The sequence below is a fragment of the Kwoniella shandongensis genome, chromosome 13 (assembly GCF_008629635.2).
Source record: "Kwoniella shandongensis chromosome 13, complete sequence".
Classification (NCBI taxonomy): domain Eukaryota; kingdom Fungi; phylum Basidiomycota; class Tremellomycetes; order Tremellales; family Cryptococcaceae; genus Kwoniella; species Kwoniella shandongensis.
This window is the reverse complement of record NC_089299.1, coordinates 611,145-624,475: the sequence shown is the minus strand read 5'-3', so window position 1 is coordinate 624,475 and position 13,331 is coordinate 611,145. Positions and strand designations below refer to the sequence as shown.

The following is a 13,331-nucleotide window of genomic DNA, read 5'->3' as shown; positions in this document are numbered from 1 at the left end:
CCAAAGACACAAGGACAAGGTGATGATCGTCTTTCCGCCGTGGCATCAAGGACGCCTCATGTCGTTCTAATGGATTGATCCCTGCTTCCCGTCCACGCAACATCACACACACCTTCATCATCATCGTCAACACTGCATCCGCTGTGTACTGTATAGTGGAGGTCATTTACGTAAATCGGAGCCCCAAGCCTGCAGCCCTTGACGACAACAACAATGACGTGGGATATTTGGGAGTCCTGCTTATCACTCGGCCACAGTCGCAGGCGCGGTCAGTCTTGTCCGGTTAACCGTCACTCGTAGCTTATGATTGCTGATGCTGATTGCTGATGAGATAGCAACGAGAGCATTATCTACAACAACTGATAACGACAATACGACATTGCACTGCATTTGAACATTCACGACCAAGACACGAACTGATTGACGAAGAGAACCAGGGACACGAAACCAACATTGGACCATCGCCAGTACGCCGAGAACCGAATCATACTGACAACTGGACGTGTCGTCGGACCAAGCGTGTGATTGTGACACGTTAGTAATATCGCGTACTACCGACATATCGCATTCTCCATCGGTGTCACAGCGATACTGAAGAACGGGCCTTCCATCCATGGTTGAAGGACATATGCTGTGAGTTGTCCATCTATCGGTAACGGCCTCGTCGCGTCCATTCGTCCAGGTGGCGATACGTACAACTTGCCGGTCCTGCGCATAACAATAACAAAAGGTTTGTTGCTGATTATCGTCACCCCGATACACAGAGACCGACGAGATGGCTGCTCCCACTTCCACTTCTGATCCGACATCCTCTTCACCTATCATCCAGTCTCCCACATCCACCACATCCGTGCATTCACAATCTTCCTCGTCCTCACATCCTCATTTACCACCACAGACCGCTCGCTTGCATCCCAACCTTCCTCCGCCACCCCCAGCGGATCGTGTACCTCCGTCCAAGGGTCGATCACAAGGCCAATCGACACAGCATCAGAAATTCAAGCTGCTTCGGAAGGGCAAGGAGAAAGATCAACGAAGCGGAAGTAACGAGGTGGACGAAGAGTGGACTCTAGAAGGTGGCGGAGGAGGAACGAGTAACGGTCATGGTGCCATGAACGGAATGAAAGGAGACGCTGCAAGCATAGCGAGGAGTCTGTCGCCAGACTCGAGACAATCGTACGACTCGCAGATGATGGAAGTGCTTACGAGCAAAGATGAGGTGGAGAAGAAGGAGAAGAGATCCAAGGGACGGGGACTAGTCAAGAAGACATCACGCTTGTTTTCACGAGATAAATCTGGTGATCGTGATGGCGAACATTCAGGTTCCGCGACACCGTCACTTGGACCAGGTAGCGGAAGTCGACAGGCTTCTTACTCCTCTACGACCTCCAGTGAATCGCAATCGACCACGAGCGGCTCTATTCGAAATCACTTTCCTTCACTCAATCGTCCACCTTCTAACCAGTCTCGCACCCACTCTCATTCTAGGAGAGCGTCGCAAGACTCTCAGACCTCATGGCAAGCTCCTCCACCTCGATCAGTCCGTTCTGGCTCATCCTCGTATGATTCACCGAACGATGTAGGGGTACCTATCCCGCAAAGACAGGGATCACAGCTTGGAGCATCAGTACCTGGCCTATCACGAAATGCCCTGCCTCAACCGGGTCCATCACAAATTCCTTCCTCAGGTCCTCGAAGCGTTGACACTTTCCCCACTCGCATGTCTACATGGTTCTCACATCTGCTCCCGTCTGCCTCAACCTCCACCATCACCGAAGGCACCTCATCTTCATCATCGGAATCACCAAACCAGCACCCGCCTTCACCTGTTCGCAAACCTGCTTCTGCAGCCGCATCTTTCCTCAATGCTGCAAGACAAAGAGCTGTCGATGGAGTGAGACATCTGTTAGACACTGAAGCGCAGCCGGATAAATGCCAGGACAATATCTGGGTAATGGGCGTTGAACATCCAGGTTGGAGACCTAGTACCCCCGTCAAATCGCCGCCTGACGGGACGACTTTCCTGCCTGACATGGCAGACGGCAGTGAGATTCTGGAGGACCGTAGAGGATCAGGATCTTCAGGTCGTCCTTCTCCACCTAGTAAATCGGACTCTGCTGGATCAGGCTCTCTTAGACCCGCAGCGTGGTCACGTAAGCAAAAAGAATCGCAGGCGAGCATCCCGGTGAACACATCAGCATCGCCTCCGCCCGCAAAAGGGTTCTCGACTATATTTACCGCGTCTAATCTGTCTTTGGCTTTGCCTTCGTCCGTTGGTGGCGGGTCGCCAAGTAAGGATGGAACAGGGACGAATGGAATGGAAAGTCCTAGTAAGGGTAGAAAGGACAAGAAGGACAAAGAAGTCTTACGATGGCCGGACCAATGTAAGTTGGTCATTCACTCAACACAGTTAACCGCTAACTTTATGTCGGTAGTCTACGACGACTTCCGATCACGAGTATGGTGCACCTACCGAGGTCAATATGCTCCCATCTTATCTCTACCGAACTCTCTTCTCATTCCCAGTCCCGACACCTACTTCTCAGCGTTTGCATCACCGGGTGATTTGTCAGCAAACCCGACCCTTTCTCCAACCTCTATGTCTACCTCGTTACCTAGTCGACCTTCTGCAGCTGGATGGAGTTGGTCGAAGTCTGCTGAAGAGCGAGGATTGACGAGTGATGCGGGTTGGGGATGTATGTTACGTACTGGTCAAAGTATGCTTGCGAACGCTCTTATTCATCTGCATCTGGGAAGAGGTGAGTGTCATTCTGCTTCTATAGTGTTATGATAAGAAGGCTTACTTTGATTGATGATTGATGGCAGACTGGAGAGTACCGCCGCAAAGGCCAAGTACGGAACCCATGTCCAAGTCTGAATTAGCAGAACTGGAGAGTTATGGAGAATACGTTCGAATCATGACTTGGTTCCTGGACGATCCCAGTCCTCTGTGTCCATTCAGCGTTCATCGTATGGCTCTTATCGGCAAGGAGCTAGGCAAGGAAGTAGGAGAGTGGTTCGGTCCTAGTACCGCGGCAGGAGCTCTGAAGTGAGTGGAGTCGGATCACACTTGTGACACGAGGACTAATCTGTTCGAACCTCGTAGGACTCTGGCAAACTCGTTCGCACTCGGTGGACTCGCCGTGGCGACGGCTACCGATAGTATCATCTACAAATCCGACGTTTATGTCGCCTCCAACTTACCGTCTGATGGCTGGATCGGCGACGGCAACGTTCCGAAACCCAGACGATCTTCGACAACGAAGTATTCTAGTTGGGGCGACAAGGCAGTCTTGATCCTCGTTGGAATCCGGTTAGGTCTCGATGGCGTCAATCCGATATACTACGAGAGCATCAAGGTGAGCCTTGGGCATTCAGCAGCCCTGTTTGCGTAGCTGACCGCATGACCACATCTGTAGGCGCTGTTCACTTTCCCGCAATCGGTCGGTATCGCTGGTGGACGACCTTCTTCATCATACTACTTTGTCGGATCTCAAGCAAATTCTCTGTTCTACCTCGATCCACATCTCACCCGTCCGGCTGTTCCGCTCGAAGTACCGCCTGTACCTACTCGGAACGCAGCAGCGGAGGTACCAGACAGCGCAGACGAGGAGGCAGTCATGATCGATACGCCTCAACCCAGCGCGTCGGTCAGTGCAGGAGCGAGTGGTCGTAGTTCACCGGTGCAGATATCGTACACGCTTGATGTTGTGGACGTGGATGATGTAGAAAGTGAAGATAGCGAGGCCTCGTTGGGAAGCTCGCCTTCTCACAGACTTCGAAGTAGGAAGGTGAAGGATAAACGGGTGGCGAACGGGACGTCTGTACCTACCGCGATTACACCACCTCGATCGGGTTCCAGTCAATCGGCATCAAACTCAACGTCGATGTCGCAGCCAGATCAAACGAGCTTAGTGGATGAGTCGCCAGAAACACCACACGCTCACGCATCATCGTTCGTGCAATCGCTCAACTCGGATCCATTCGAACTTAGCCCTTCGCCAACGCCACGAGCCGCTCCGGCTCACCAACGCACACGTATGCCCCAGCCTGTCAACCCGGAAACGCTGTGGTACGCAAATGCCTATTCGGAGAATCAGCTTCGGACGTTCCATTGCGAGAAGGTGAAGAAGATGCCTTTGTCAGGATTGGATCCGAGTATGTTGTTGGGTTTCTTGTGTAGAGATGAGAAGGATTTCGAGGACTTTTGTGAGAGAGTTGCGAAGGTGAGTGCAGTCTGGGCAATGAGATTCCTGTCCTTCGTGCGGGAATGTGTTTCCGAGATTCTCGCCCCAGCCATCACCGGGTGCTGTTGGTCAGGGAGAATGTTTTACTGACTTCGGTCTCTTTACAGCTGCCGCAAAAGATCTTTACGGTGCAAGACGAGCCTCCGACATGGGACGAGGATGACGATGCTGGACTCGAATCAGTTTCTGAACCCGATCTCTCTGCGTCCTCGTCATCCCATGGCGACGTCCCCGTTCAACGGGAGAGCGGTATACCCCCTCCTGACTCGTTAGCGGGCTACCAAGATGTCGAAGAGAACGGTCCAGTATCGGCAAATACAACGGTCGCTGCTGTTGATATTGTCAGGGGTACGAGGAAGTTGGAGTTGGACGGAGGAGAGGGTGAAGAGGGAGGTGATGATGATTCGTGGATTGGGACGACGCCGGCTAGTCAGAAACCGGTTTTGGTGGGTAAATTGGCCAATGAGGTGGGGACGACGATGTCCAGCGCCGCAACTACCTCAAGGCCAGGTACAGAAATGGAAGTACCGGTTGGACAAGAAGGAACATCAGCATCGCACGCAATAGTGACGGGTGGAGTCGGTATTGAGGCAACCGGTAGAAGTGGCGAGGAAGAGAAAGTATCACCTTCCAAATACAAGGGGAAATACCCCTCGGCGCATCTCCCTGTTCGGACTCGAACAGAAAGTTGGGTAAACCCAAGTAGAGGTGGTGAAGAAGCTCCCAACGGGGATAGTTTGTTGTAGCATCTCTGTCATTTGGTGTAGTAGCAGTAGCATCTTGATGAGATTTGATTGTACAGTACACGCAAGAAATGACATTGTCGCCGTACGTTACCGTATACGTTGTACAATATGTACACTTTGATGCATGATATGGTATAGAATTATGCTTCACACGACTTGGATGATAATTCTATGAACAGACAGAGCGATATAGATGACACTACGCTGTGATATGGACACTTCTCAATCGGGTTGACTATGATACTGACTTATCTTCTGAATTCTATTCTATCGATAGCTTTCTTCCCATCTTTGTCCTCCAAAGAGGGCGAGAGGACAATCAACGACCGAAAAAAATCTTGTACAAACGTTGATAGATGCGAAGACATGACGTGACGGTGTTCATCGTCGATTCTGACTCTAACACTGACACTGACTCTGAGTATGAGCTTGAGTTTGAGTTTGAGTGTGGTCGAGTGGCTCTGCAGATTCGAGATCGAGCCACCATCCCGTCTTGCCTGTCCAGAATGAACGAGCGAAAATTGCGCTCGGGCCGTAGTGGGTTGAATAGATGAGGATGGATAGGAGAAGATGGAGATTGAGAAGGGTGATAGTGGTCAGGATGATGGTGTATGTGAGTGGGATGAGGGCTGGATGAGGGTTACGGAGGGTAGGACGGGACGGACATGGGAGAGGGGGACAGAGAGAGACATGATGAGAGGTCAGCCAGAGCAGTATGGAGACTTTGAGATTGGGAGATGTGATGGCTAAAATTTCGTGGTACGATAACGCACTGGGGAGACGGACTAGCTTGGACTGGTATACTATAGACTTACCAAACTCGACAGCTAAGAGAGATGAGAAGAACGCGATTATCACCCTGACCTCGGGCCAATAGACTATATCCCCGTCAACAGCAGAGACAGATCAGCTTCGAGTCCGTACTCGTACTGTATCACGACTGCGCATTGTGCAAGTTCGAGATTCATAGAGATGGCAAGAGGAAGTCCGAGCCGAGCTGAGCCAACTTACCAATCCAGTATCCCATCGTCACTAATCCATAGACCAACTCCACCCCTGTCCTACATAAGATAGTCCCGTCGTCCTCGTCCTCGTCCTCGGTCTGCCTCTCACCATCATAACCACTATGGATCGCGACCTTATCGACTCCTTCGACTCTACCTTCTTCCGCAAAACTCATTTTATTGATGTTTCCCACATCGCGAGACGATGACTTTCCTCTCGAGCTCGAGCCTGACCTCGAACTTGATCGACCAGGGACAGCAACGACCGCGGTCTCAAGCAGGGCGAATACGAGCCATAAGAGGGTTAAGAAGATGTGTGCAGATAGCGATGATAGAGCTTCAGGGAGGAGAGGGGTGAATGCTTGGGTCTGGGCGAAGGATGCAGGGGTGGATGCTGCGCAGGACGTAAATCGGCATGTCAGCTTAGACCATGAACCAAGGACTTCCAAGGATGATGAGTTGACGATTGAGTGTTGAGGCAAAGGACGAGGAGGACAGTGTCAGAAGGTAGTGTATAAGTTAAGTCAGAAGGCAATCTGCAAGTTGCCTTCATGGTGATAGTTTGGGTCTCAACATCATAGGTTCACCTCGTTGTGATTCGTCGGTACCCAAGTGAAGTATAGAGCGGACAAGTAAGAATCATCGCCAAACCAAGAAACCCACTTACAAGCTTGTGCGCTAGAGGTCAGCAGTACATGACCCAGTACGAACAACGCCGAGACGAGGGTAGCTTTGAGACAAAGTCGAACGGGATGGAACGAGGATATCATGATTGACATTGCGCCGCGGTCGGGCTGCGAGTACAGTATCTTGGATGGGATCACTCTGTGTCGTGGTCGCTGTGGTTGTCGTTGATGGACTGTTGAGGAAGGGCGGTTTCTAGCACTACGAGGTGGGATTGGGAATGGAAGAGTTCTGGCGGGATGACACTTATCAATCTAGTAAGAAAGGGATAGAGCAAAGCAAGAAGACATGAAGATGGAGATGACGATGACGTTGACGTTGACGATGGTCAACTTACAAAGGAAGCACAGTCACTAAGGCTCAAGTTACAATACGCAGCAGGCCGAGAAACACCTTTTCAACTGCACGTCATTCCCATCACGTACCACACGAGAGATCAGTGCGTAAAGTTGCGTACAGTAGATGTATGGCCCTGTCCATGTCGCCATCCCTATCCACCCCAGACGCATCTGAAGAGTAGAGATCTGACAGAAGGGGGATGATAGCATGCAATGCATCTAAAGACTGTGCACTTTCGTGACGAAGAGGAGGTACCGGTATTGTAGATGCCTGAAACGCACAAGACAATAAGATGAAACGCGTTCGAAAATAGACATTCCGAGACGAGCCGTCACTCTGGTACAGTATCAATGAAGACAAACTTCTCGGACGAGGAACACTGGTATACTTAGTTTTTAACTCTGAGCAGGGTGAGTGAGTATTCACGAATCAGAATCAGATAGGTCGTCGGACTGGGTTCTGTGAATCATCGATACTGTATGCTGCAATTTATATGTTTTGTGGCATGGTGATTTGATTGACATCACTATAAAGGGATACTGTATGCTACTGTACATTGCTTCAAGCGTCTTTGATCGTCTGATCGTCCCCTCGTCCTTCGCCTGATTGGTGTCTCATCCCTCGTTACAGCCCAACCTTCTCACTAGAGGAGATAGCCGCTTCCACATCATCTCTCGCAGCCTTGGCCTTGGTTGGAGTAACCTTCAACGCTATCCTACCTGACCACCCGCCAGTCCTCGCCTCCCAAAATTCTGTGTCGAGAATCGACCTCGGGCCATGTTCAATAGCGTAAACCGCGATAGAGCCCATCGTCTGAAGATTGAGTAGTGCCAGACAAAGGAAGATGAGTCCGTACGTTATGGGTACGAGTACTATGTGCATACAGGTGGAGGACGTCAGCGCAATGCAAGTGGGAACGAGTGATGATACTGACTGTATGCTCTTTGGTATAACTTGACAATAGTGAGAGTTTCCCGATAGTACACTGCGACACGAGATAGGTTCTGTCAGCTCATCGTGAAATTAACGTACTGCAACCTCCCGAATACAACTCACAAGACCAAAGAGCCAAGACTATCAAACCGCTGAGCAGCTCTACCCAAGTCTTGGACAAGAACACGACCTTGGGATCTTTCCTAGTCTCCTTCCATTCCTTCTCTTCGTCGTCGTCGTCGTCATCCTCCTCCTCGGAAGAGAGTGGTCGATGTGGCGCATCAGAAAGTTCGAGTAAGGTGAAAGAGAGCCATAAGAAGGTAAGGAAGATGAGTGCTGAGATGGTTGGTAGTGCAGGTGATGTGAATGCTGCGAAAAGGGAGGATGTTGTTGTCAGCGGGAGATACGACAATCGACCACAAGCGTACGCAGGGACAGTTCAGTGGACTGTCGAGTGCGAGAGACAACTGTGTTTACGCATGCAGGAGATATCACGAGAACCGATAGGGCGATATCGGTGTCTGACTGAGAGACTCCGAACGAGTACATGTACGCCAGCCTAAAGGAAGAGGGTATACCGGACAGACCCTTGCCCACTCACCTGGTTGTGAACTGGTCGACAACAAGATATGACCCATGACTGTGAGACATAGTATCAGGGTAGATTTAAGCACCCATCGGATAGTTGAGAATGTCATTTCGGTTTTGGTAGACGGAACGGAGCGGTATACAATGGTTGATATGCAGAATTCGGATAGCTTGACTTCACGAGTTCAATAAGTTCTGTATCGAGGTCAGTGGTGTGATCAAACCTGGGATTCTGACTCGGAGAAGAGCAAGCTGACACTGGATTTGGACTTACAGGAAGGACGTGAATTGTATGAATGGCAGTTATATTCGTCTTCTTCGTACCGTGTGGTATGTTGGATTATAAGTTGAGGACCTGTTTGGGGGGTATGGATCCAAGCCACAAACGACATCGTGGCGTTTATGTATATTTGCATGCATGGCCTTAAGCTTTTTTCTGAGTGTGTATGACCCACATTATTATGTTATGTCATGTTACGCCAAAGCAAACAAGCATGATTATTACACACCACACTGGTACCAATCAGTCATCATCATCATCATCAGAGGTCGACCCCTTGAAACAGAAACCAATTGTATTGTATCCCGATCCCGGTCCCAGTCCCGTGAGCTAGACACATGTCCTCCCTGGGTTACCCTGCGCCTCCTTGTATGAGTATGAGTAAATCGCAGTGCTATCACTGTAAGGTGAAAGAAGCATACCGCATACCGAAACGATCATACAATACAGGTAGGTAGGTATAGGGAACAATTTTTACTGTACTCCGGTGAATATTCAGGGCTTGACGACAGGATCAAAAGAACGGGACGGAGGTGTGTTTCACCGGAATTCCACTTCCACATCTAATTTATCGCGGGTCGGACGGGGGCTCCGTCCTTCGCTTCGGCGCTGAACATCTACAGTAGTTAGTCGCTCACTCCCGCGGAATAATATAGAGTAGGGAAGTAATGTTCACCCGAGACATACTGCACGAGTAGCGGTCGATGATGACGACGATAGTGATACCAATTTCAAGGGAATCGTCAAGAGCGGGCTTTGAGTTACTGTACCCCTGTATAGAGAAGCATTGATCAGCGCTACTTTGACGGTAACGATTGACTCGTCCCGACCTGCTATGCGAGGCACCCACACCCACACCCACACACATCCCCCACCCTCGTTGAACGATCCGAGGTCGGATCGGCCCCGAGAAAGTGGGAGACAACCATCACAGAGTCGTATTGTTCGGATGGACAGTGCATAAGGAAAGCAGCAAGGCGAACGGACACGCGGACAAACAGACAGGAGGCAAATAAGTACAGTATCGTAGAAAGACATCCTTGGGTGACCTACGATGGTGACATGACTCCGGAGTAACGTCTCATGGACTCCGAACCCAATGTTCCCACTTTGCGAGAACGACACCAGTCGCTTGACGAACATTTTATAGGCGCTGCCTTCAGCTTTTCATATAGCCCGTCACTGGTCTCCTAAAGCTGAAAACAGACCTGATTCTCTCAACGGTACACAAGTTTTTGTTAAGCACATATCAATTTGATAAATCACTATGATCATATCGTAATTATGCAGAAAACCACACGACTAACTCGTACAAAGATATAAGCTTAACGTACCACCTGATACAAACATTCTCGTAATCATCCTACCAGCTGCTCATTCGAAGAAACGCCTCTTTGGCCCGCTACTTTACATATTTCCCCGAAAGTTACGCTATCCCGGGTAAAACTCTCCTTGTTCCCATTAACAATCATCTCGCTCGTCTGAAGAATACTCGGACCATCACTGCTCCTACTCCGACCCCTACCAAAAACAGATATGCAGGTAACTCCCTCACTCTCCTCGGTAGACCATCGTTGCTTTTATCGGTAGCTGAGCCTGAACCAGCTCCAAACCCAAGCAAGTCGAGGATCGACACTTCTCTCACAACGTTCGTCGCGACCTTCTTGTCCTCCACTGCTTCCACAGCATTTGAAGGCGTAGCAGTGGGGACGGGTATTGTCGAGACCGACTCAAGCCTGCTTTCTAGCTCCTTGATCCTCTCCATCAACTTTTCCATCTTCTCTTCCACCCCTTCCTCATTCCTTTCTCTCTCGAACACATTCTGCACTTTACTAGGTCGGAGGGTCACCCGTCTTGCCGTCGTCCATCTTGACCCCTCCAGTTCTTGATCTTGCCACGCTTTCGTCCCTGTAGCTGCAGAACCTACAGGCATGGACCCCTCTTCGTCTTCCTCGTCGTCGTATGCTGATAGAGCGATGGATCGGACCGTTGGGTAACTCGGGCCATCTTCATGCGTTACAGATGACGACGCTCGCCCAAGCGTGGCGTAGGGCTTCGATCCTGAAGATACGTGTTGAGCCATATTGGACATGTGCGGCGAGCCAGTCGCGCCATCCGCCACAGTAGAACGCGCTTTCGAGGGAGTGCTCTCCGGGGAAGGCGTGAGGATACCCAATCCGGAAGTAGAATGATAAGTCCTGTGCTCGGGTGTTGGAGTGACAGAGAACGAGTCTTGTTCTTTAGGACGTCGAGGCGTAACATGGCCAGAGAGCTCGGCTGCCGGCGCAGGCGATTGATCGGGAAAGTAAGAGGTATAAGGGGGTGGTGGAGTGAGTCCGTCCAGTGAAGGTGTGGTCAAAACTGGCGCTGCTACAGGTGGAGCTTTGATCGTTCCACCTTTCGCGTCGTCTTCCTCCTCGTCGCTTCGCTCTTCCGATGAGTGTCGCAATGTTCTCTTTTCCATTCTTGGACTTGACTCAACGTCGGCCATGCTGCCATTGGACGAGACATCCGATACCTTTCGCACTCTACTCGCCTTCTCTTCCCATTTCTTCCATCTCTCACCAACACTCTCGCCTGTCAACTGCGCCTTCAGTCCCTCCATCACCTCATCGTCTCCGCTAGCGCTTGTGTCAGTCTCGGAGGCAGAACTTCTCGCATCCAGGGCGATGATCATCTTCTTCACCCCTGTTGGAAGTTGTGCGTCCTCATCATCAGACGCCATCTCGTCCTCCTCCATCAAGACGGAGCCTGCGCCAAAGGAACCGTCAGGATCGGCAGTGCTGGTCGTATTGAGAGGGAAGGCGTGGGAATCGTGTCGACCTTGTAGGGAATTTCGGCGTAACTTTCGGGCAATAGATTGGAGTAGCGGCAAGAAGGGAGGTGGGCGTGTGGTGTTGCTGAGGGAACAGGAGTTAAGGGGAGTCAGCTTCGCTCCCTCAGCTTGTATCGTCGTCACACAATCACTCACCCCCAGCCATCTGCACTACCCCGCATGAATTCTCTCCCGGATACACGTTGCGCCAGGACCCAAGATTCGATGTCTTTGACGAGAGGTGCAGGTAATGTTTGGCCCGTCCCATCTGGTCCTCCGGTCCGCAGAGTGGAAGCGAGATACTGTGCGAGTTCCGAAGGGGTCCACTGTTTAGGATTGAGCTGGTGATGAAGCAAATCAGCGTTGTTCTTCCTTTGTCAAGCCAGCCACATGACAAGTGGATCCTCCATGACAAAGCATCACTTGTCTCTGATTGGATTGATGATACTCACCGGCAACTCCAACTCTTTCTTGCCCTTATCTCTGCCCTTCTCACGAACCAAGAAATCTGGCAATGTCCCACTCCTTTTCACTCCCGGTCTTATCCTTGACGGACTATCCATACTCCGTCTCCTGTCTTCCTTTTCCCTCAACTTTTGTTCCTCACTTTTCCCACCAGTCTGGTTAGACGGTCCACCACCACCACTACCACCTTCAAGGACGTAGTTTAGACTTGACATACTTCTACTTGATCTATGACCACCATTTATCGCAGAGAGGGGCTGAGCAGGACTTGAATTTGATCTTGTTAGTATAGAAGATGATGTCGTATGGATGAGATAGGGATGGTAGTTTGGTGTATTAGATTTGGATTTGGAGGGCGAGGTGATGGGCGTAGATGGAGAAGCTGATGGATGGATAGAGGTAGGTGACATGGTTGGTGAAGGGAGAGAAGAGATGGGAAGATAGTCTTTGAATGGGGAGATGGGACAGAGTGAAGGTGTCGTCTGGGATCTGGTAAGCATGGTCAGTTGTTTTGCGCTGGGAGATGTGCGTGTTTGTCTAAATGGGAAGGGTGGTGGTAGGAACGACAATGATCAAGTGTACAATTATTGGGACAGGATCATATAGACCGGAAGAGTTGTGACAGAAGGAAAAGAGGGGGGATCAAGTCGGACAATGTCTTTGTTGTTTATCCCAATATAATGGGACGATGTACTCACCAGAGATGACCACCCTCTTATCGTAGATAGATGGCTTCTTCTTGTAACACCAAGGTATAAGAACAGTTCCACCCCAGATCGTCTCACTTCAGGTGAAGAACGTAAGATGAAACGAATTGCCACTCCACCTTGAACCCTCGGACCTAAGACCAAGACCAAGACCTGAGACGTAGGTGATTAGGTGATTAAGGTATGATGTGTCCGTGCGTGTGCGTGCGATATCGAATTGCCAAGTCGTCGTTCCGCCTCTTCTCGTATGTATCGTGAGTTGTTCGTAGGATGGTGATCACCTCTTGGACCGGGGTTGATGTATGCTTGGGCTTGGAAAGGATGTAGTGCGATAGGAAGAATGAAGTCAAGTGTTGTTTCTACGCGCCTTTCTTTCTGTTTCAGGGGGATAACAACACTCGACACTTGACTTGTTTGGCTCGATTCGACTGATTTTTGCCACTCACCAAAACCAAAGATGACGCATAAACAAATGTGGCACTTTTCCTTACAACCTTCCTTGCATTGGCCTGCCGACACTTGA

At 50.4% G+C, this 13,331-nt stretch overlaps 4 protein-coding genes across 4 annotated transcripts; 1 reads left to right on the top strand and 3 right to left on the bottom strand.

Moving 5' to 3' along the window:
- Window positions 1-775: 775 nt before the first annotated feature.
- Window positions 776-4,993, top strand: CI109_106915 (uncharacterized protein; the record flags this gene model as incomplete). The annotated part of the gene is made up of 6 exons (XM_032002021.1): window positions 776-2,384; window positions 2,436-2,759; window positions 2,827-3,049; window positions 3,107-3,359; window positions 3,420-4,226; window positions 4,355-4,993. The coding sequence occupies 6 exons, from the start codon at window positions 776-778 to the stop codon at window positions 4,991-4,993; spliced, it is 3,855 nt and encodes a 1,284-aa protein (XP_031863578.1).
- Window positions 4,994-5,392: 399 nt separating this feature from the next.
- Window positions 5,393-6,767, bottom strand: CI109_106914 (uncharacterized protein; the record flags this gene model as incomplete). Its single annotated transcript, XM_032002022.2, has 4 exons — window positions 5,393-5,739; window positions 5,809-5,871; window positions 6,005-6,391; window positions 6,665-6,767. 4 exons carry the CDS (start codon window positions 6,765-6,767, stop codon window positions 5,393-5,395), a joined length of 900 nt encoding a protein of 299 aa, XP_031863579.2.
- An 877-nt stretch (window positions 6,768-7,644) lies between these two features.
- On the bottom strand, window positions 7,645-8,933 carry CI109_106913 (uncharacterized protein; the record flags this gene model as incomplete). The annotated part of the gene is made up of 5 exons (XM_032002023.2): window positions 7,645-7,892; window positions 7,955-8,005; window positions 8,077-8,322; window positions 8,555-8,716; window positions 8,816-8,933. 5 exons carry the CDS (start codon window positions 8,931-8,933, stop codon window positions 7,645-7,647), a joined length of 825 nt encoding a protein of 274 aa, XP_031863580.2.
- Window positions 8,934-10,289: 1,356 nt separating this feature from the next.
- Window positions 10,290-12,601, bottom strand: CI109_106912 (uncharacterized protein; the record flags this gene model as incomplete). Its single annotated transcript, XM_065967924.1, has 4 exons — window positions 10,290-10,342; window positions 10,424-11,721; window positions 11,793-11,977; window positions 12,089-12,601. 4 exons carry the CDS (start codon window positions 12,599-12,601, stop codon window positions 10,290-10,292), a joined length of 2,049 nt encoding a protein of 682 aa, XP_065823996.1.
- Window positions 12,602-13,331: the final 730 nt, after the last annotated feature.